The sequence below is a fragment of the Nelumbo nucifera genome, chromosome 1 (assembly GCF_055504915.1).
Source record: "Nelumbo nucifera cultivar China Antique chromosome 1, China Antique-T2T, whole genome shotgun sequence".
Classification (NCBI taxonomy): Eukaryota; Viridiplantae; Streptophyta; class Magnoliopsida; order Proteales; family Nelumbonaceae; genus Nelumbo; species Nelumbo nucifera.
In genome coordinates, this window is record NC_142649.1 from 208,949,365 (window position 1) to 208,972,298 (window position 22,934).

Consider the following 22,934-nt stretch of genomic DNA (forward strand, 5'->3'; position numbering starts at 1 on the left):
TTCAAATGTAGTGTTGAACTGGAAAGAAATTCCTGAATGTGGTTACTATGCTGCTGTGGAAGCAATGTTGAAGTCACACAGGTTTGTACCTAACATTGGAATTTTAGGGAGTCTCCCTTCCTGTAAATTTGCCTGGTATAGGCTGCGAGAGGGAGGAGAATCCAGTTCTTACATTTCTTTGACCTTGTTTGAGAATTGATCATTATGCTTAAATATAGGTTGTTGAGCTCATCATCAACATTATCAGACCTATAGATGCAGGAATGCTTCCATAAGTTGGAAGTAAAGGTGAAATCAGAGCTTTCTGAACTGAAAGATGATTCTGACAGATGGATTACATTCATATCTTCACGTCTATATAAAACTAATACCTTGGGTTTCGTAGGGGTATTGAGGAACGGAGAAGGGTAAAGCATATGGCCGGTGTTGGTAAAAAATTGGGTATGACATCTATTGAGGCAGAGAAAAGGAAAGTGATAATACAATCTATGAACTTAAGTTGTATAGGTGCTTAATATGCTGTTGGGGATGAGACCTTGGCTCATGGGTTTGAGGTTTCAAATGTTTTTCGAACCACCTTGCCTTGGAATGGAGGAACATATAATATTTAAAAATAAGTTGGATTTGAACAGAAACACATGCAACACAATTTTGATAACACATGTACAGGAATGAGGAACATTTAGTATTGATGACCAAGAGATATCCTTAAGAGACCATTTGCCACCTTGATTTGATTATCCACAATGAGGGAAAGATTTAAGATGGTGTTGTCCATATAGTTAGAATAAGGTGGATTAACTGAAGATGGACTAATAGAATGTCTTCTGATGACAGTCCAATGCATACCTTGTCAGATTGAAAGGAAAATTATATATGATGGCCATAGAACTGACAATTCTTTACAAAACGGAGATGAGAATGTTGAAATGGATGGGTGGGAATTAGGAAGTATACAATTAGAGAGGAGTATAAACAGAAACACAAGGTAGCACCGGACGACAGGTAGGTGAAATGAGGCTATGAAGAAAGTCAACTGAGAAGGATTTTGCTAATGTGTGTAGAAGAACAGTGATTGCACCAATGTCAGCAACTTGGTTAAAACTGAACTCTCCAAGAGGGAAAAAGTATGACAAAAAAGGTGCAGATTTTAACTAGTTTGTGTTTGGATATTAGATGTTGGGTTTTGTATATAGTGGAATGCTATATTGTTAATCCTAATCAGTGGGTCTAAGTCTTAGTTGAGTTGAATTTATTTTGTATTTCATGTTGCTGAGCACATTGTGATCCTTTCAAAACTAACAAAAGTATGTGAGATTGAAAACTGTTTATAGTTGTTAGAATACACAAATCAGGGGTATTTTGGTCATTTGGGTTTATCTATCTGAGAGTGAAAGGTCTATTTTGTTTAAGTTTAAGTTATGTGTCCCATCACTTATGAGGGACAATATGGTCTTTCTTGTAACTATGTTATTGGAGATAAATACAAGTGGGTCGGCTAGAGGTGGACTGATTTTTTTCCTAATCTGGCCGAACCCTTCTTCTTCTTCTCCTCTTCTTCTTCTTCTCTACTTTAACCTAGAATCAAATAGGGATTTCACATGGTATCAGAGCAATAAAACCTAGTTCTCTTTTCCCTTTTTTTTCTTTCCTCACTGTTTGTCTTCTTCCTGGGTTCGCCACCAACTATTTCAGCTTTCTTCGATTTTCTTCTAGCCTGAGTGGAAGCTCGACAAGAGGCCAAAAAGGAGTGGTCGTTTTGTGGTTTTGGAGGTGAGTATGCCTCCAGTTACTGTGGTGGTGGTCGTTGAGGTTGTGTACTAGATGCCCTCTATTCTGTGATATGAAGAGGGCTGTTTGTGGACAGGTATGAGCAGTTCTGTTTTTTGCCCAAATAGTGGACTGTAAATGCTGTGTTTTGGTTCAAAATATTTTGTTGTGGAGGTTTGAAGTGATTAGTATGCATATCAGCCTTGTTCTTCACTGTTTTTACCTCATATGTGTGCTGAAAGTAGAGTTTTTCGACTGCTGAAGTTCACGACAGCAGTGGTGTGGTGGTGGTTGTACTGTGTTGAATGGTGTGTGGGTGATTCTGAATAGTTGAAAGTGAAACCTTGTGTCGTGTGGTGGTGTTTATACTGATTTCTGTGTTTGGTTTAATGGCTGAGTGACTTCAGCCCTTGTATTTGGTGTGTGAATGGTTCTGCAGTGTGCAGTACAGGTGTTTGATTTAATGATTGAGTGATTTCAGTTTTTGTATTTGATGTGCAATGTGTATTTGAAGAAGTTGGTGGTGCTGAGAGTGAGATAAGTTTTGTGAAGTGTGTGAAGTTGTGCTGAATATTTGAAGGTGAATTAGTTAAGATGGCATCGATTGGAGATGGGAATGACAATAAAACAGGTGTTATGATTTCTCCATATTACCTAAATGTTCCAATGACATCTATTAAGTTGAATGGTGAGAATTATATGCCGTGGGAAAAATCTGTGGAGGTGTTTTTAAAGGGCAAGATGGTTTGGTCACATGCAGAGAAGACCATCTATATAACCAAAAAGAAGTGGTCTGCTAAAGTTGAAGGGTTTAGAAGTGCTAAGGGCAGACGAAAAAAGACATGGATTGAAGTAGTGAGATTTAAGGGCTGAGTTTAACAATGGATAGGGCACTAAGTGGTGGAACATGATTCATGTAGCCTACCCCATATAGTTGGTACAAGGGTTAGAGTTGCATTGTTGTAATTTTCATTTTATTTATTATTTTTATCTATGTTTTCTATGTTATTCTTATTTCTCTCATCTGTTATCAATGTTTATTTTCTCTTTCTTTGATAGTTTCTTTTTCCTCAATGGACTTGTTGTTTTCATAAGTACGTTACAGGTATCAAATTGAATTTTGATGTTTAACCATAACATTTGATGCTTAGATATCAAGGTTTTCTTTCCTCATTAATCTGGGATATTAGGTGCTATTGTAGACAAATGTGAGTTCAAGAAAATGATTGGATTTTCTTTAATTCTAATGTGAAATCCACATTTCCACTTTAGTACCCAACTATTGGTATAAAGTGCTTATGAGAGCACATATTGGTGTTGTTTCGACTGCTGCTACAGTAACCCGAACCAACAAGAGGAAGAAGAAGAAGAGGAAGAAGAAGAAGAAGAGGAAGAAGAAGAGAAGAAGAAGGAAAAGAAGGGATTGTCAAATCTGATAGGTAAACCCTATCAGTCGACCCCTTAATAGTAATTAGTCTCTAATAATTTCTACAAAGACTAAACTGCCCTTACTTAAGTGTGGAGCAGTGTGTCTCTAATAAAGCTACCACATAAGCATACAACTTAACAAAGATAAGATGACTAAACTACCCCTGTTCGGCTCACTTTAACACTCCCCCTCAAGCTGGAGAATATATGTCATATAATCCCAACTTGTTACATAGATAGTTCACTTTCCCTGAGCTTAGAGCTTTTGTAAACAAATCTGCCCACTGATCATTCGAGCCCACATGTTCTGTGCTTATCTCTCCAGCAAGAACCTTCTCCCTCACAAAGTGGCAATCAACCTCTATGTGCTTCGTTCTTTCATGAAAAACAGGGTTAGATGAGATATGGAGTGCAGCTTGATTGTCACAGTACAATTTCATAGGTTTATCCATGTGGAACCCAATTTCTTGTAGGAGATTCCTCAACCACACTAATTCACAGGTAGTGTGTGCCATGGCCCTATACTCGACTTCAGCATTGCTTCTAGCCACAACCGTCTGCTTTTTACTCTTCCACGTCACAAGATTTCCTCCAAGAAATGTGCAATAGCCTGTAGTAGATCTTCTGTCATTCACTGAGCCTGCCTAGTCTGCATCTGTGTACCCAACTACTTCAAGTTTTCCTCCTGGTTTATACAATAGTCCATGGCCTAGAGCTCCCTTCAGATATCTTACAATTCTAAGAACTGCATCCTAGTGAGGTATACGAGGGTAATGGAATTATAACACTTGTACCCTTTTTGAGTTCGAGAGTAGCCAAGAAAGACACATTTAATGGAGCGTGCATCTAGCTTGTCTATTCTAGGACTCAGATTGTGGACAAAGCACACACAACCAAAGACACGAGGAGTTAATGGAAATGAAGATAAAGTGGGGAACAAGATAGAGAAGGGAGACCGACCATGAAGAATGAAGGAGGGCATCCGATTAATGAGGAAACATGCAGTGAGTACATCACTCCAAAACCATTTAGGAACATTCATATGATGAAGAATAGACCGAGCAGTTTCAAGGAGTTGACGGTTATTTCGTTCAGCCACCCCATTTTGTTGAGGAGTGGATGCACATGAGGTTTGATGAATAATGCCATGTTCTAAATACTGTTGAAATGAAGTAAGAAAGTATTCACGACCATTATCTGAACGAAGAACTTTGATTGGAACACCAAATTGTGTACGTATTTCACCATGGAATTTTTGAAAAATGGAAAATAATTCACTTCTTTCTTTCATTAAGTAAATCCATGTCATCCTTGAACAATCACCAATAAAAGAGACAAAATACTTGTACCCATTATAAGTCTCTATTTTGATTGGGTCCCAAACATCTGAATGAACCAAAGAAAAATGACTCAACATACGACTTCCAACTCTAGGACTGAAGGAAACACGACGATGTTTCCCAAACTGACATGACTCACACTTTTAAACTGACAAATGACTCAAAGATGGAACTAATATCTTGAGTGCCTTGAGAGAAGGATGTCCCAGTCGGCAATGCCACTGTAGAGGAGTAAGTGAAGTCTGAAGAGCAATTGAGGATCCACCACCATCAAGATAGTACAGTCCACCAGCTTCATGCCCCCCACCGATCTTCTCCCCGTCTTGAGATCCTGAAAAACACAAGAGGAAGGAAGGAAGGTAACAAAACAGTTAAGAGTCTTGGTTAATTTACTAACAGACATAAGATTGAATGGAAACTTAGGTACATATAGAACAGATGGTAAAGAAAGAGAAGCCATGTCAACATTACCAACACCACAGATGGGAGATGAAGAGCCATTGGCAAGTGTAACAGTTTGTGATGTGGAAATTTCAGAAAGAGAAGAGAACACACCTGGAGTCCCGGTCATGTGATCAGAGGCTCCAGAGTCAATAATCCAGGGAGAGGTTTTAGATGACATGCAAGTAATACCTAAGTGGGCGAAAGTAGCAGTGGTATGCTGTGAAGTGGTTTGAAGGAACCACTCATACTCATCACGCGATACTCTCACCATCTCCCTCCCAGAAGCAGATGTAGATGTGGAAGGAGTTAGGTCTGCCTGTTTACTGTTACTGATATCAACCTCACCAGCTACAGCATGATTAGCCCATTTAGAGGGAGGGCCATGTAGATCATAACAGAAATTCACCATGTGTCCTTCCCAGCCACAATGAGTACACTGCAGAGTTACTCTTTCCTTTGCCACGGCCTCCCCCTGAGTCGCGGCCACCACCCCGGCCAAACATGGAACTGCCACGGCCTCCTTGGGAGGCATGTCCTCCCCCTCTTGTACCATGTCCACTTCCTCTAGCTGTCACAAGTCCTGATCTATCAGACTGTGTGGGATTCTCTGTCTGTCCCAAATAAATCCTACGAAGCCGTGCAAATACTTCCTCAAGAGTAGGAAGGGTAGAGCTCCCTAATATTTGGGCTCTAACTGGTTCGTACTCCGATTTCAGCCTCACTAAGAATCTTGTAACATCTAGTTGTTCCCTCTGTTGTTGCTGAACTTTAACATCTGGAGTGAGGGGATGATAGATATTGAATTCATTCCTTATATTCTTCATGCAGACATAATACTTTTCTTGGGTTTTGTTTCCTTGTTGCAAATCAAAGTATTCTTGATAAAGTTGATATACCCTTGTAGTATTATCTTGTCCAGAATACGGCTTCTCAGCTACAAACTGAGTGCTGTTATTAGGAGTTTGATGTTCCAGCACCTATAGCAGTCCCTAAACACAATAATAGGTACACAAGCCTTGTTCTTGTTCACACTACTACTGATTTCACAACACCACGAACCACATAAATATCAATTCAACACCTACTAATCACATGCAAGCCCTCTTACAACCACTCAATAAAAATTGTGCATCACAAGAACCACCACATAGTCATATCTGTTACACCCGGTACAGACCTGTTTAACACCTTTAAGAGGGCACCACACGACCACAAGGAACTCAGCTAGGTCACTGCATTACACTTTACACCACTCGGCCATTTACAGCAGCCCTTACACCACTCGGCAACTTACAGCAGCCCCTACACCATTCGGCTATTGTACACACAGCCCGTTCTTGGGATTTTTTCCAAGAACTAGGGCACCAATAAACCTAGTTCTCTAGGTTCTGATCAGTACTAGCAGGTTCTTGAAGATTTTCTACCCAGAAATACCAGCAGCACAAGGAGAATAAATAACCGACCTTCTTTTGAGAGTCTCAACCAACCATTCACTGCTGAGGTCGTTTTTCTTAATGAAGAAGGTTATGTGCAGCAGAGAGAGACGAGCTGAGATGTCTCAGACCTAGGACGAACCAGTTTTCTCCATTAACAGCCCAGAAACGAAGAAGGAGAGGTTACGAACACTGCTGAGATGTTTCACGAACTGAAGTAGGTCAGGAACCAGGCTCTGATACCATGTTTCGACTGCTGCTACAGTAACCCGAACCAGCAAGAGGAAGAAGAGAAGAAGAAGAAGGAAAAGTAGAGACTGTCAAATCTGATAGGTAAATCCTATCAGTCGACCCCTTAATAGTAATTAGTCTCTAATAATTTCTACAAAGACTAAACTGCCCTTACTTAAGTGTGGGGCAGAGTGTCTCTAATAAAGCTGCCACATAAGCATACAACTTAACAAAGATAAGATGACTAAACTACCCCTATTCGGCTCACTTTAACAGGTATTATTATTTAGTAAGATACAAAGATGCATGAGTGTAATGTGAGTGGTACCTTTGTATTGTCTGTGATCCTGCACGAGTAGCACTATATGGTGTGATTTGTGGTTCCATCCATGGTTTGCAATATTGTTGAGATTTGGCAAAATCTCCCCATTTTTCTAGGGGGCAATATGAAGCACTCGAAGAAGATTTTTCCCCTTATATCTTTGATAAATTGGAGATATATCAGTGATATTTCAAATTTCTAAATCATTTATCTTAAGATTTAAAATTTAGGAATATCATCAAAACTTTTCAATATTTTGTTAAATTCATTGATTTTTTGTTTAAAAGTTTTTCCTAAAAGAATAAATGGAGAGTCTGTGATTGGATGATTGGCCTACTAATCTGAATAGGATATTCACTTACCAAGTAACTATAATTCAGAAAAAAAAAAGATATACAACTGCAAAAGAGGATTCTCAGTCTAATCAAAACATATAGTAACAAAAAAGAAAAAGTCAGAATGACAAGTGGATGGCATTCATATAGAAGAGAAGATAGCAGAAAGACTAACTATAATTGTTTGCTTTTCCTTTTAAGTCTTAAATGTTCAACTATAATTCTTTTAACAATAGGTTTTATTAACAAGTTTCATGTTTTTAGTAATTACCTGATTTCTTTAGATTTTCCAAATATCTTAGTGAAATTAGTGAAGCATACCTGAAATTTCCCCATCTCTACATGGCGAAATGTCCATGAGATAGAAAATTCAAACCATGGTTAGATATAATTTTTAATACTCATGAACCAATTATGGTCTGTGTATTTTTATTTTATCTTGTAGTTTCTTTTTATTTTAGGGGCCATTGTTTGTGTATTTGTAAAATCTTGGGTTGAATACCATGAGAATATGGTTTCAAGTCTTAGAGTGTCCACTTTGTGCAAGAAAATGCTGAAGTCTAGGTCTGTAACCCGGTCCAGTCCTCCCTAGACCCTGGATAGTTGGGAGTCAGGACCATCATCGGGCAATGTCCATTTAGTTTTCTTTTATTCTCTCTCTCTCTCTTAATTTTTTTTGTGTGAAATATTATTGCTTTGGGATCATTATGTTCTCTATGATCCTGCACTTTATGATTAATGGTTATGACACATGCCCATCCTTCACAGAACAGAGCTTGTTGATTGTTTTTCGGTTTTTTGATCAAGCTTGTTGCTTGTTGATTGTTTATCCCCTCTTCCCCCAAAAAATGTAAAAAGAGGACAGAAATAAATTGGATGAAGTGTATCTTACCAGTTTGTATAGTTATTGCACACTACTGATTGCAAATGGTAGCCACTTTTTATTCTTCATAATGTATTTTCTTTGTAAATTATATTTTACTCAACTACTTTTTCCTCATCTCTGCTAACATAATTCTTGGTGGTTGATACCTTGTTACAGCATTTGGGAGTAGGGTTTGGATTACATATACAACGATAACCAAGTTCTCGTCTGACATCTGAAATATTGTTTTGGGAACAGCACTAGGTAAAATGTGAGATCAGCTGATGATTGCAGAAAGTATTCTGTTCAGTGTAATCTGATGTTGTCTTCAAGAGATCTATTGGTGGCCAATGCAATGTCTTCCACCAAAAGCAGGTTATGCTCAAACCAGGGTAACTGGAAAACATTCATTAAAAATTGATGCCTAAGATTCCATACATGATTTATGCTAGAACCAGGGTAACTGGAAAAGTTTCATTCAAAATTTATTCCTAAGACTCCCTACATTATTTTACATATCTTATTAATCAAAATTCTCAAGCACATTATCAATTTTAAGCTAATTCTGTGATTGTTCCTTAGGCATCTCACTGAAATGCAATTTGATAGGAACCTCAAAGGAGATCAAGGAGATCATGATGTTAGTTATCACTCAGACTAAGAGGCTATGGTGCTGTTTTCTTTCTACATATGTAGTGTTTGAACTTTATCCTTAATTTTTTTTTTGTTGAGCTTATACAGGATCTTGGTGTGGTCTATTTTTTCCGATGTATATGAACAGGAACTTTATTTAAGAATGAAGGCACAGAAAGAGGAGATACTGCAACTCCGTGAAAAAATTTCAGAGGCTTGCATCAAGGTGTAGTATTTAAATGCTTGGGATGCTCAGATGTTGATATAGTTATGCACACTAATATGGGAAATGGGGATTTGTCTTCATTTCCCAAGTTGAGGACATGATTATGAGTATGGATATCCCATTCCGGAGTGTTGTTTCATGCTCTACCCCTCCTTTTATATTTATGCTTAACATCTGTTTTATATTATATACATCATTCAAAATTTTATGCATCTTTATGAACTTATGCTAATTTTTTCTATGATGTGCCATTTAATATTTTCTTGATGAAAGAATTAGATAACTTGTCAGTATTCAAGAGTTACAGCCTTGAGTGCCATTAAAGACTTAATTTGAAGTTTAGAAGTATCCTTGGAGTAGTCAATATTAGTATTGGTACTGTGTTACACCAATATGAGTAAACTAATCATATTGAAATATCTTGGTGTCTTAGCGAAGAGATCTCTGCTTATACCCTTGTTTATGTTTCAACATTTTAAACATATACATCTTGACTTCTAATTTGCAAGAAAATGCTGGCCATGTATGGTTTTCAGGAGCTGCAACTTCTGAATGAGAAACATGTATCAGAGAGGAAATATTCAGATTTGCGAATGGTTTGTATACATCTTAGTAACATAGACTTTATTCTTGAAATGATTGGATTGGATTTTTGTGATCTAAGTTATAACTAAATTTTCTTTTGAGAAACTAGGCACTTGATCAAAGGCAGAAAGATGCTATAACTTCTGCTTTGGCTGAACTGGCACACAGGAAAGATGATCTTGAAGAAAACATAAAATTAGCTCATGATCTAAAGGTAATTTTTACTGAAGTAAATCTGTAGAGATGTAGTCCATTCTACTATGGAATACTGTAAAAATCTAACTTGACCATGCCTTTGTATGCCAATTGAATTATTATTTCAGCTAATTTTTGCATAAACATAAAAAAAAGGAAAAAAATAAAGAAAAAGTTAAGCAAACATTTACTCATTTTCAACTTTAGTGATAAATTAATTTTAGTTTTTGAATCACTTTTGGTAAATTTCAGATACATATATTATCATGTATTTCTTTTGAGAAAAGGTAAAGTATGATTGTATTAATGAAAGGTCCTGTGTACATTGAGAAGCTGTACATAAAGAAGGACCTCAAAAGAAGGCCATCCTCAAAAAAGTATAATCAGAAATACTATCTCTAAAATCAGTATGTATAGACATCTAACTTTTCAAAACCTCTATAGCCAAGTTAATGAACTCGGCTTCAGTAGAAGATTTTTTTTTTTTTCAAAAATACTATTGTTCCCTTATGACCATACAGCCCACAGAACTGCCATAGGGATGGAAGTCCAGCATAACTTTCCTTTCTTGGACAGCCCATGAATATGCCATTCCTCTAAAGAGCTCTAACTGAGGCTGGTAGCACCAACTTAGATTCAGGGATTTGAAGAAGTGAGACCAAACTGCAGAACTAAACTTGCAATGAAGGAAGAGATGCCTGGGGGATTCTACTTGCACATTGCAAAAACAGCACCTCCAATCTGACAAAATAAGACCTTTTTTTTCAGCGGAATTTCTTTGGACAAAATATATTAGCATGTATTTCATCTTCTTGTTGTGAACATTCTTGACACAACTGAGTTTTTTTTTTTTTTTTTGTTTTTACCAAGAACCAAAAATACCACTACTATATTCTCTCCTTTTTTGGGTGCGACTGTGAACTTTGGATAAAAATCTAGCTTGCTGGTAAAGTCTCTAGCTGGTTGTAATGGAGATCTGGTTGGAGTGGTTAGGGGAAAAGGATTAAATATTTACTAGTAAACTTTTCATATGTCCTTTTTTTTTTCACTTACAAATATTCATTTGTTTTTGCTTGGTCAGGTCTCTGCATGTCTTGTCTTATATGTGCATGTAACACCTCATATATTTTATTCATAATTTACTCTCTCTCCAGGATGCTGAGGATGAGCGATATATTTTTACATCATCTATGCTTGGCTTATTGGCCGAGTATGGTATTCGACCTCATGCAATAAATGCTTCTACTATTTGCAATAATGTTAAGGTATTCAGAGTTCATTTCTAATACACCTTTTGTTTTATCATGAGTATTTTCTTAGTGCTATTGTATCTTATATGTTCATTAAGAATAATTATGGAAGGGAATATGATATTCATTATTGTTAGAATACACAAATCAGGGGTATTTTGGTCATTTGGGTTTATCTATTTGAGAGTGAAAGGTCTATTTTGTTTAAGTTATGTGTCCCATCTCTTATGAGGGACAATATGGTCTTTCTTGTAACTATGTTATTGGAGATAAATACAAGTGGGTCGGCTAGAGGTGGACTGATTTTTCCTAATCTGGCCGAATCCTTCTTCTTCTCTTCTTCTTCTTTCTCTTCTTCTTCTTCTCCTCTTTTTCTTCTCTACTTTAACCTAGAATCAAATAGGGATTTCACAATTATGTTGTCCATTTACCTAGATGCATTGTCTTTTGAGGAAGTGCCTTTTTACATCAAGTTATAATATTATGTGTTTTTGCATGAAACCATGAGTCTTTTTTTTAATAATAAAACCATGAGTCAAGGGTTGAATCTTAGTTTATATACCAAAGAGGGGGGGGGGGGTATACAAGAGATAGGGGAACACCATTTTCATCATCTTACTTGAGAGCTGTTGAGATTGTTTGGATGCAAGGGTATTCTTGTCTTTTTCTTCTATTGTATTTGGGTTTTCTCTTGTATTTGGGCACCTATATGAGGGATTACTTGTAATTTCTCTCAATAGTATAAAATTCCAAGTTTGAGAGAGTGAACAGTAACTCTCTCTTCTCCATTCGAACCTTTCTATCTTCTCTTCTCTTCTCCTTTTCTCCTCGTTTTCTCTCAACAAAACCTAGATATTGTAACTAGAGCCATACCAATAATATACATCAACAACAACAGCAACTAATAACAATGACAGTAATAATAACAATAACATTAATAATAATAATAGTAATAGTAATAATGTAATTGTATTTTGTATTGTTAACATGCCTTACAAAATTACATATAAAATGGACAAAGTCCACTCAAACAATTCAGTTCCCAGACTGATATAAAAGAAATAATGGAGTTCTTATCACAAAGATGAAACTGCTAATAAGCACTAAGGAGTCATTAATTATATCTATGAGGGGGGTGGGACTGGCTCTTATGAGGATGGCAATTGCATTTTGAACAGCATATTTGATACCTTGGGTTTTAATGTATCACTCTTTGGTTCCCTTGTCTTGTATTTTAAGTTAAATGCTTGTGAACAAGTAGTGGTCAAATATAGGAGTTCCTCTAGAAGCTCCCCCCCCCCCCCCAAAAAAAAAAAAAAAAAAAGAAAGAAAAGAAAAAGACGAAAAAACTCTGCTGGCAAAGGAATCTGCAAGATAGTTAGGTGACCTAGGGACCCATCTGAACGGTGGATTCACTTTGGATATTAAAGACCTAGCTTCTCTAATAAAAAAGAGTAGGGACCAAGGGTACTCACTATTCCTACACATGTTGTAATGTTTAATATATCATTCCACTTTAGGGGACTCAAGTATAATCATTTCACTGATCATTGGGGTTCTATTTTGTGGGAAGGCAGCTTTGCTGGTTGATGTTGTTCTTTGTATTTTGCTTTTTCTTTGGCTTCTGTATTCTCCCTTGTACTTTTTCTGTCTTCTGGGGCACACCTCATTGTTTCTTTTGGTATGTTTGCAGCGTTTATATGATCAACTTCAGTGGAAGATTATAACTTCTCATGTAAGCTTACATCCAATAACTGCATATTCTTTTTCTAATTATACACTTAAACACAGTTATATTAATTGAATGACTTTAGCCTCTTTAACAAATTGTATCCTTGTTTGTCTTTTCATTATTTGTCTTACTCTGTTGTCAGGATCCTAGATGTTTGTATCATTGTAGTGCATTTCAGATTAATATATTTCATATGCTAGTAAAACAATATCTGTTTTACCTGTGACAATTAAAAAAAATAAATAAATAATTTGAAGAATGGAAAGATGTGGCATTTTAAAGGACAACGTTTTATTTGTCTTGTTACATATTAACACATCAAGAATCTAATCCAGCTTGCTTGTAACACTAACTAAAACACCATTAAAACTAACACCAGTTTTTTCCTGTGGTAGCTTTTACATTGTTAAACGTCTGTTAGTATATGTTAAAAGTCTCTTAGTGTACTCAGAGATTAGTACCGCAGGGGTACTGTTGTGATTTCTCCCTTTCTTTTATTTGTTTATGTCGCCCTAATATAAATACTAAAAGCTGGCGCTGCCAGCCTAACTTTTGGCTCTCAAATCTTTTTTCTCTTTTCTCTCTTCTCTTCTTCTTCTTCTTCTCATCTTCTGGACAATATGGTATCAGAGCTGGACTATTGGATCTGAAAGGAGATCGAGCATGCCTTCTTTTTCTGTCTTCTCTCTTCACCAGCTGCTGGTTGTTTTACTCCAGAGCACAGCATTGGACTGTTCTAGAAGTAGGTTCACGCCATTTTTTTAATTTTTTTTTTCTGGTCGTGTACCAGACAGAACCTGTAATAGTTAACTGTTGTGAGGTGATCAGCACCTCTTCTTTTCTTTTTTGTGGGATCGGTTGATCCTTGTGATGATTTGTAGGTCGGTGATGACCTGTATATGCTTTGACAGTAGTCCTATAGTATGTTTGTAGATCAGGAGATGACCTGTATGTACTGTAACAGCAGTAGACTTTTCTTCTTTGATGATTGAAGGGCAGTAGACTTTTCTTATTTGATGATTGAAGGGCTGTGTTTGAACTGAAAGGTTGTTGTCTCTAGTTTCCTGGTGCAAAGACAATTTTTTTAACAGTAATATAGTGTGTGAAGAGGGGAATTGTGTGGACTGGAGACAAAATTAAATAAACATTGATTTTCTGGGGTGTTGGATTGTACTGTTTTAGGGTTTTGTGACTACTTTGGGTGTGACCTGAAACAGTTATCATGAGTGGTGAAGATTCTGCCACATCTGGTGTTTCCTCAATGCAAAATGGATTGAGTGGGGGTATGGATTTATCTTTCCCTATGGCTTTCATACCTCTTGATGGTCTGAATTACTTAGAATGGTCGAAGGGGATCAGGTTGTACATTACTACAAGGGGAAAGGTAGGATATATAAATGGGAGAATTAAAGAACCTAATTCTGGCAGTGCTGAATATGATAGATAGAACTAGGAAAACAGCATGGTCATGCCTTGGCTTTTAGTCTTTATGCAACCTCAGGTGAGAAGAAATTTTATGTGGGCTGAAATGGCTTATGAGATTTGGGAACAAACAAAGTCAACCTATTCTGAATTGCGCCACTATGCAAAGATCTATCAATTACAGGTGGAATAACCTACTTGCAAACAAGGGGAAAGGAGTCTATTTGTATACTATTCAGACTTGACCTCCATCTGGAAGGAGTTAGATCACTATCAAAGTGTGGATTGGAAGTGTGATGAAGATGCAAAAGCATACAAGTCCCTTGTTTCCCAACAGTGAGTATTTGCATTTCTCCATGGCTTGAACTCCGTGTATGAATCCATTAGAGTCCAGATCCTAGGCAGCAAGGATCTTCCATCTGTCCAGGAGGTATATGCATTAGTACAGTCAGAGGAAAGTAGAAGAAATTTGATGAATAATTATGGGGGGGATGTAGTTGTGTTGGCAACGAAAGGGAATATTGTTACAGGTGGGGGAAATCCCTTTAAGAAGGGGGACTTTCAAAAAAGGGTGGACGAGAAAGACAAACTATGGTGCACCCATTGCCAGAAGTCTCGACGTACCTGTGATACATGCTGGGAACTTCATGGAAAGCCAAAATGGGCTCAGGAATTGAGTAAGAAACAAGGTCTAGATCTGAATAAGAAATTAGGACAACAAGGTCCGAGAAAGTTCACTACGGCAAACATGGCTACTTAGGAGAATTATCCCCCTACTACTACTGTAACTCAGATATACACCTCTGGTTCTGACCCTAGGGAGGATATCATTAATTGCTTTTGTGACCATTTAGAACTCTATGGTAGGGCAATTCATTAGATGGATGCTCCTCCCTCAACCTCATTTGCGTCTACATCAGGTAATTCTGCCACAACTTTCCATGTATGGTCTCATTCCCTTTACTGGTAACTCCACTTACTTTCAGGTAATTTTGGAGCGCCAAAACATGACTGATAAGTCCACTTACTTTCAAACCTATCATCTTCTCTCTGGAAGAGACAAGGTGAGACTAGTTGATGGGTCATACACTACCATAACTGGTCAATGAACCATTTCTCATTTGGTCTTACCCTTTCTAATGTTTTAGATGTTCCAAAATTACCATAGCTGGATGGACTTTACATGCTAGAAAATAAGGCTGGTCTTACAGTCACAAAGTCTAAGAGTCAGGTTTATTTATGGGACAGTCGTCTTGGTCATTTATCTTTTGACTCTTTGAAATTGGTATTCCCAGAGTTGTTTAAGTCGATGTCCATGTTAGAGTTTACATGTCAAACGTGTCAATTGAGTAAACATTGTAGAACTCAATTTTCTTCAAAGAATAATAAATCTGAATTTTCCTTCTATATTGTTAATTCTGATGTTTGGGGCCCTGTTACTTTACCATCTAAGAGTGGCTACAAGTATTTTATTACCTTTATTGATGATTATTCCAAATACACATGGGTGTATCCCATGCGAACTAGGGATAAAGTACCAAAAATTATCCAAACTTTTCAACGAATGATCTTCACCCAATTTCAAACTGAAATTCCAATCCGATAATGCCAAAGAATAATTTCATAGTGATCTCACAGAGTTCTTTGCTTCGCGTTGATCACTTCACCGTAGCTCATGTGCCCGAACACCCCAACAAAATGATGTTGCTGAAAGAAAGAACCTGCATCTTCTTGAAGTGGCTAGGGTGTTACTGATTCATGTGAATGTCCCAAAACGTTTTTGGCTTGAGGTTGTACTTTGTGTTGCTTATCTCATTAATCGTATGCCCTCTCATTGGTTAGAGTGCAAAGCCCCACATCAGCTCCGTTTTCCCAAAGCTCCTTTCCTTTCTATTCCTCCATGTGTGTTTGGTTGTCATTGCTTTGTTCAAAACTTGTCACCCACCCGTGGAAAATTAGATCCTTGTGGTATTCCTTGCATCTTCTTGGGGTACTCCACAATTCAGAAGGGGTACCAGTGCTTTGATCCAGTCTCTCGGAAATATTACATTTCTATGGATGTCTCTTTCTTTGAGAGTGAGCCTTTCTTCCCTATTTCTCCTCAGGGGGAGTGTAGGAATGAGGGAAAATATGTTCAACTCCCTCATCTTCCTGATCCTCTTCCCTTTCGTGTTTACTTTCGTCATCACAAAGGCTAACCATGTTCAAGAGATGTGGAGCACCTAATAGTTGTACCACCAATGCCATCAAATTCTCCAGGGGTGGATCCTACCCAACCAGGTACCTTGGTTCCCATTGATGTTTTTGACCCTATTGCTATTGATATCTCCATTGCTGATGACCTTGACCTTCCTATTGCTAACTGGAAGGGTGTTAGGTCTTGCACCACTAAACATCCCATTTCCCATTTTGTTTCCTATTAGGACATTTCACCTTCCTTTCGGGCCTTTATTTCTTCCATTGACAATGTTCCTATTCCTAAGAATGTGGTAGAAGCTTTGGTGCCTGAATGGACAGATGCAATAAAGGAAGAAATTAATGCTTTGCATAAAAATGGTACATGGGAATTGGTGGATCTTCCTGAGTAAATGGGTTTAGTGGCATAGTAGAGCCACTAAAACATAGGGCTGACGGCATAGTAGAGTGGTATAAAGCTCGTTTAGTGGCAAAAGGGTTTACACAATTGTATGGAGTGGATTATGCAGAAACCTTTGCACTAGTTGCTAAGATGAACTCCATTAGAGTCATTTTCTCTTTAGCCACTAATCTTGATTGGGACCTTCATCAACTAGATATCATGAATGCATTTCTAAATGGTGATCTTGAAGAAGAAGTGTACATGGTACAATCCCCTGGTTTTCGGGCTCAAGGTGATGAAAAGAAAGTGTGTAGGTTAAAAAAGTCCTTATATGGCCTGAAACAATCACCAAGAGCCTAGTTCAACAGGTTTTATGTAGTTGTTCAACAAACAGGCAACAAATAGTGTCAATCTGATCACACATTGTTTGTGAAAAGAGGGGAAGGAAAAATTGCAGCCCTGATAGTATATATTGATGATATGGTTATCACTAGTGATTGGAAAGATGAAATTCAAAAGTTGAAGGGATTTCTTGCTACTCAGTTTGAGGTGAAAGATCTAAGTCCTTTAAGGTACTTCCTTGGAATTGAAGTTGCTTGCTCACAAAAGGGTATCTTCATTTCCCAAAGAAAGCATGTTTTGCATCTCCTCCAAGATACATGAAAATTGGGAGTGAAACCTATTGATTCTCCCATTGATCCTAATCACAAATTAGGTGATTGTCAAGGTGAATTCATCAAGGATGTGAAACAATTTCAGAGGCTTGTAGGAAGATTGCTATATCTATCCATGACTCGGCCAGACATTGCTTATGCAATGGATGTTCTTAGTCAATTCATGCATGCCCCTAAGACCACCCATCTTGAAGCAGTTGAAAGAATCCTTGGATATTTTAAGAAATTTCCAGGTGCAGGTTTATTGTTCCAAAAGCATGAGCATTTGAAGGTTGAGGTGTATACCAATGCAGGTTGGGTAGGATCCTTGGGTGATAAGAAATCTACAAGCGGCTACTGTACTTTTGTAGGAGGGAACCTAATCACATGGAGAAGCAAAAAACAGAATGTAATGGCTAGGTCCAGTGCTGAAGTTGAATATAGGGCAATGTCTCATGGAGTGGCTGAAATTATGTGGCTAAAAATCTTGTTGAGTGCGTTGGGATTTGCAGTTGATGAACCTCTGATCTTATATTGTGATAACAAAGCAGCCATAAACATTGCTGCTAATCCAGTGCTGCATGATAGAACTTAACACATCGAAGTCGACAAACATTTTATCGGAGAAAAGGTTGTCAAAGGGGAAGTGTGTACCCCATGTGTTAGTTCTAAAGACCAACTTGCAGACATCTTCACAAAGGGGTACATCACTTGCGGCATTATGATTTATGTGGCAAGTTGGGCATGATTGATATCTACGTCCCAACTTGAGGGGGAGTGTTTAAAGTCTGTTAGTATACTCAGATTAGAACCACATAGGTACTGTTGTAATTTCTCCCTTTCTTTTATTTGTTTATGCCACCCTAATATAAATACCAAAAACTGGCGCCACCAGCCTATCTTTTTGGCTCGCAAATATTTTTTTTTTATCTTCTATCTTCTCTCTTCTCTCTTCCTTCTCTTCTTCTTCTCATCTTCTAGACAATATACATTAATGTGATTGTAGTTTGTGTTTAATTTGCTTCTAACCAAAATGGTTAATATTGTAGAAAATATAATTTTTCTGTTTACCATTATTTATTTAGCAAATGTAAACATATTCAGGTGAACATGATAAAGAGGTTTTACCATGATTACTCAGGATTTCAAGTTATAAAAGTACCACCACAAAGAAACTAATCTATTTAAGAAAACACAATTTACTAATACCAGATGCTATACATTCTATTTAAAATGACATGGTTTTAAATCATTCTATTGATAAACTAATCAACTGAAGTATATATCTATGTAGAAGGCTTGCATATTACCATTCTCAACCATTTAACTTGTGGGCCTAGCAACTTGAATCAAGGTAGATAGAAATTTGAGAGTCCAACTAGCAGTGCAACATATTTAATAAGTGATTTTTTACAAAATATGTTTCCAACAGATGAAAATGCTCGCCATTTTGAGCCAAAATGAAAAAGTAACAACTGGAGATCTGTTAGGAAAGATAGGATAGCTTACTTCAATGTAATCTAAGTCAACTAAAATTTTGCCCCCTCACCAATGAGGACAACCAAAACCATTAATGTCACTTTTTCATATTAATTCTTGTGGTGCATAATAAATGCACGTTCAAACTAAAAGCCTCTTTATAGTTTGCCCTCACAATAAATGGGTTCAAAAGCAAGTTCATATTTTGAAAGGAGTACAGATTTATTTAAATTATTAGTATGTCACTGAGTTCTAAAATGTTCTTAAGCGTCTCATGGTTCAGTTTTGTAGAGATTTCAAGATGCAGACTGTTTTTTATTATCTCTTTTCTTATTAATTCATATTTCACGGGGAAGAGAAATTTCTTTTGGCTTATGCATTATTTCTTTCTGGTAGTGCTCTAGTGAGGTATTTATGCACCAAGTGCACACCTGTATGGTGCATTTGCAACTAGGCCAAGGACTTTGTGCACAATGGTGGTGGTTGTGCATTTTGCATTTCAAGGATTTAGTAATTGGAATTTTACAAAATGTGGTCTTGTTTGGAAACCTTTGGATTCACTAGAGTTGTTTTATAGAGCTGTAAAGTGGGCCAGGTTGCCTATGATCCATGCTAGGCATGGCCTAGTCATGTAGAAATTTGGGCCGTGCTAGCCCAAAATCCCCGTGCTATGTTGGGCTTGGGTTTTGAGGCCCGCAGGCCGACACAACACAGCACGAACAAGTGGCCTATAGCTCACGTGCTATCTTGGCACCACATGAAGCTGGCACGTGCCGACTCGTCCAAATGATAGAGTTATTGGGGACCTCCCAATGGCTATTTTTCACTCGTTGGGGGGTTTTATAGAAATACCCCCAACGGCTATAAACAACTAGTTGGGGGGGGAGGTATTTGTGTATTTTGGCTTTGGAGGAAAAATGACTTAAATGACCCTAATAGCTGTAAAACAGTTAGTTTGGGGGCATCTTGGTAAACAGAATTATTTATTTATTTAAACAGAATTTGATTTTTACTTTGTCAAATCTTAATTCTAAATTTTCATACATTTGATATTTGGACTTCCAAATATAGTATTAGTTATATTTGTGTTATAGGGCATTTTATTCATGAATCATGGCTTTTACAAAAAAGAATTTTTGAGTTTAACAAGACTTGAATGGCTACATACTGGCACAACAATTGCTTCAAGTATTTTAAATACTTTACAAACTTATGGTATTGAAAATAAAGTTCTTTCTATTAGTTTTGATCATGCTAGTAATAATGATTTAGTTAAATACTTTAAAATCTCAATTAAAACCATCTTTAAATGAAAAGTTATTTCGTAATAGATGTGCATCTCACATTTTAAATTTGTGTACTAGAAGCTTTAAATATTATTTTACCTCGTATTCTTAAATTAGAAATTGTATTCTGTATATTAGAACTTTCGAAACAAGAAACAAGAAACAAGAAATTAAATATTCATGTCGTAAATATGGGATAAAATATAAAATATTGTATTAAATGTTCAACATTGGTGGAATTCTACATATACTATATTACGTGGTTGTATTTCATATATAGACATTCTTATTAAATTTTATAATGAGAAAATACCCATGAAATTATAATTGATGATGATCGGGAAGATGGAATTTGTATAAAAGATTTTTTTACAACTTTTTTATGGTATAACAAATTTATTTTTGGGTTTTTATTACCCAATGTCTTGTGTTTTTGTTAATCAATTGTATATAATTAGTGAATGTTTTGTAAACTATAGAAATAATTTAAAATTTAAAAATGTTGTTGATGTAGTGGAAATTAAATTTCAAAAATATTGGTAAAAATTTCCCTTTTTATATTGCTTAACTACAATATTAGATCCTAGGATTAAAAAAGATGGTGTAGATGTTTTATTGAATCTTATCATGAAACATGGAAATCGATATTGGAACAAAAAAAAAGATGAAGTTAAAAACTTATTATTTGAAATGTATATCACAAACGCATACAAAAATAAATGACAAACATTTGGGCATAGGAGAACTTGTACAGGCTCCACTACTGAGAGCACTAGTTCTAGTAGTGGAATAGATAAAGTTTGGTCATTAATAAATTAAAGGCAACGGTTAGTTGCTACTTTATCAACAAGTTCATTTATTGAACTTCTTTTTTATTTGCATGCTAATTTAACTTATTTCCTCATTTTTGAGGAATTATGTACTTTTAATATTTTAGTTTGATTGAAAGAACATGGAAAAAATTATCTAGTGCTTGCCACCATGGCACATGATCTACTATCCCCTTTAGTGTTCATAGTTCCATCAGAGGCTTGTTTTAATGCAGATGTAGATGATAGATTGCAAGATATTTGAAGGATTAGTTGAATGATGCGCATATATTTGAATGATGAAAGTTTGGAGATGTGCATATATTTGAAGGATTGGTTGGATGTAGATGATAGATTGCAAGATCAAGGAGGACATGGCACTTCAGCTGATGGTTCACCTGATGATGCAGATCAAGATCAAGGATATGGAGGAGGTGGAACTTGAGGGAAATCTTGAAGTCAATATTTTTTAAATATTCAATAATTGTACAATATTTTTAAAATTATTGTAAGTTTTGTTTTTCAAATTTATTTAAAAGTTATTTGTGATTTTTTCTATCCCATTGTAAATTTTTATTTTCAATTTTATTATATTATTTTATTCCATTTCCATTGTATTTTTTTTTTCAATTTAATTTTGTTACTTCCTATATGATCAATCATATACATTAAATCCAAATGAAATAAAATTTTTGGAATTTTCTTTTCAATTTGTTATCAATTTTGTTAAGTCTTTTTGCTAATTTTTTTTTCCAAAAATTGTCATTTTCTACTTAGCAAACAAGTGGAAAAAAGAAAAACAAAAAAAGGAACAGGCTCATGGTCTGGCCTGGCATGGGCCCACCTAGGCTTCGTCCGCAGGCTGTGCTAGGCTTCCCTTTTGAGGGATTCTAGGTTAGGCAGGCATGACCTGCCTAGGCCCTTGTGCTAGCCATGCACAACCTGCTACAAACTACAGTGTGGGCGATCCACTAACACTTTACACCTTTATTGTTTTACCAACCTCCCTAAGAAGAGGAAATTATTAGGATTTATCACTAATATCTAAGATATTTTGAACATGGTCATTTCTTGAGCAAGTAATTAACACCCCAATCTTCCTCCTTTCTATGCTGTAATCTAACAACCAGTTCCCAGTTTCTATAATGACTTCATTGAAAGATTTTATCATTTGTAGACAATTCCATTGGGTATGTAAGATTTTATAATGGTAAAATAACACAAAGTTCTCTATTCACAAGCACATACACACAAAAGGACAAAAAGAAAAGAAATTGATCAGCTTAGGGGTTAACCAACAAGCAACCTATTTGTAATCCATGCCAAGAAAATAGAAATGTTTATCTGCTCTCTCTCCCCCCTCACCCACCCCAACTTGTGCCAAGTGTCCTCTTATTTCCTTCTTTCCACTAAATCAGAAAAACTAGTAGTACCATAGCTGATTTTGGCTTGTTATTAGTTGCTAATATTCTTCATAGATATTCATTTTTCATTTTTGAAATTCTGTTGGATCCCATTGTTCCAATGAAGTTATTGTTACAATATTTTTTCATTGATTTGTAAATATGCATGCAGTTCATGGAAAAAATGAAGGTTCATATCCATGCCATATTTCTTGCTCTAAGGTTATCTTTCCAGCTTTTACTTGAAGAACCTACTGATCTAATATCTGTATTATTTCTTCTCTCAATTATGAGGGCAGAGATGCTTATTTTTCCAGACAAGATATACTAAAAACTTGGAAGTGCTACTTCAGATCATAGAACCATAGACCTTATAGTGTTTTCCCTTTACCACAGGCTAGTATTGTAGAAATAGATTCCATGTTGGGAAACCAAATTGCGAATGGATCCTCCAATAAAGATCACCGGCCTTTCAGTGTCTCAAATGGTCAACCTCAAACATCCACGGTATTGTT

The 22,934-nt window shown here is 36.5% G+C and overlaps 1 protein-coding gene across 27 annotated transcripts in view; it reads left to right on the top strand.

The window, feature by feature from the left end:
• Positions 1-22,934, top strand: part of LOC104585617 (uncharacterized) — a 133,385-nt gene that overhangs the window by 1,008 nt on the left and 109,443 nt on the right. For 3 of the 27 annotated variants that reach the window (XM_010242557.3, XM_010242552.3, XM_088896035.1), the window contains exons 2-9: positions 8,346-8,543; positions 8,751-8,808; positions 8,910-9,027; positions 9,564-9,623; positions 9,722-9,826; positions 10,962-11,072; positions 12,751-12,792; positions 22,816-22,926. In XM_010242557.3, the coding sequence (XP_010240859.1) occupies positions 8,519-8,543; positions 8,751-8,808; positions 8,910-9,027; positions 9,564-9,623; positions 9,722-9,826; positions 10,962-11,072; positions 12,751-12,792; positions 22,816-22,926 (630 nt within the window). In that variant the 5' untranslated portion in view covers positions 8,346-8,518. Of the gene's footprint in view, positions 1-8,345; positions 8,561-8,750; positions 8,839-8,909; positions 9,028-9,563; positions 9,624-9,721; positions 9,827-10,961; positions 11,073-12,750; positions 12,793-22,815; positions 22,927-22,934 lie in introns of those variants that run through there. The other 24 variants (XM_088896053.1, XM_088896051.1, XM_088896047.1 and 21 more) reach the window with 14 other exon arrangements.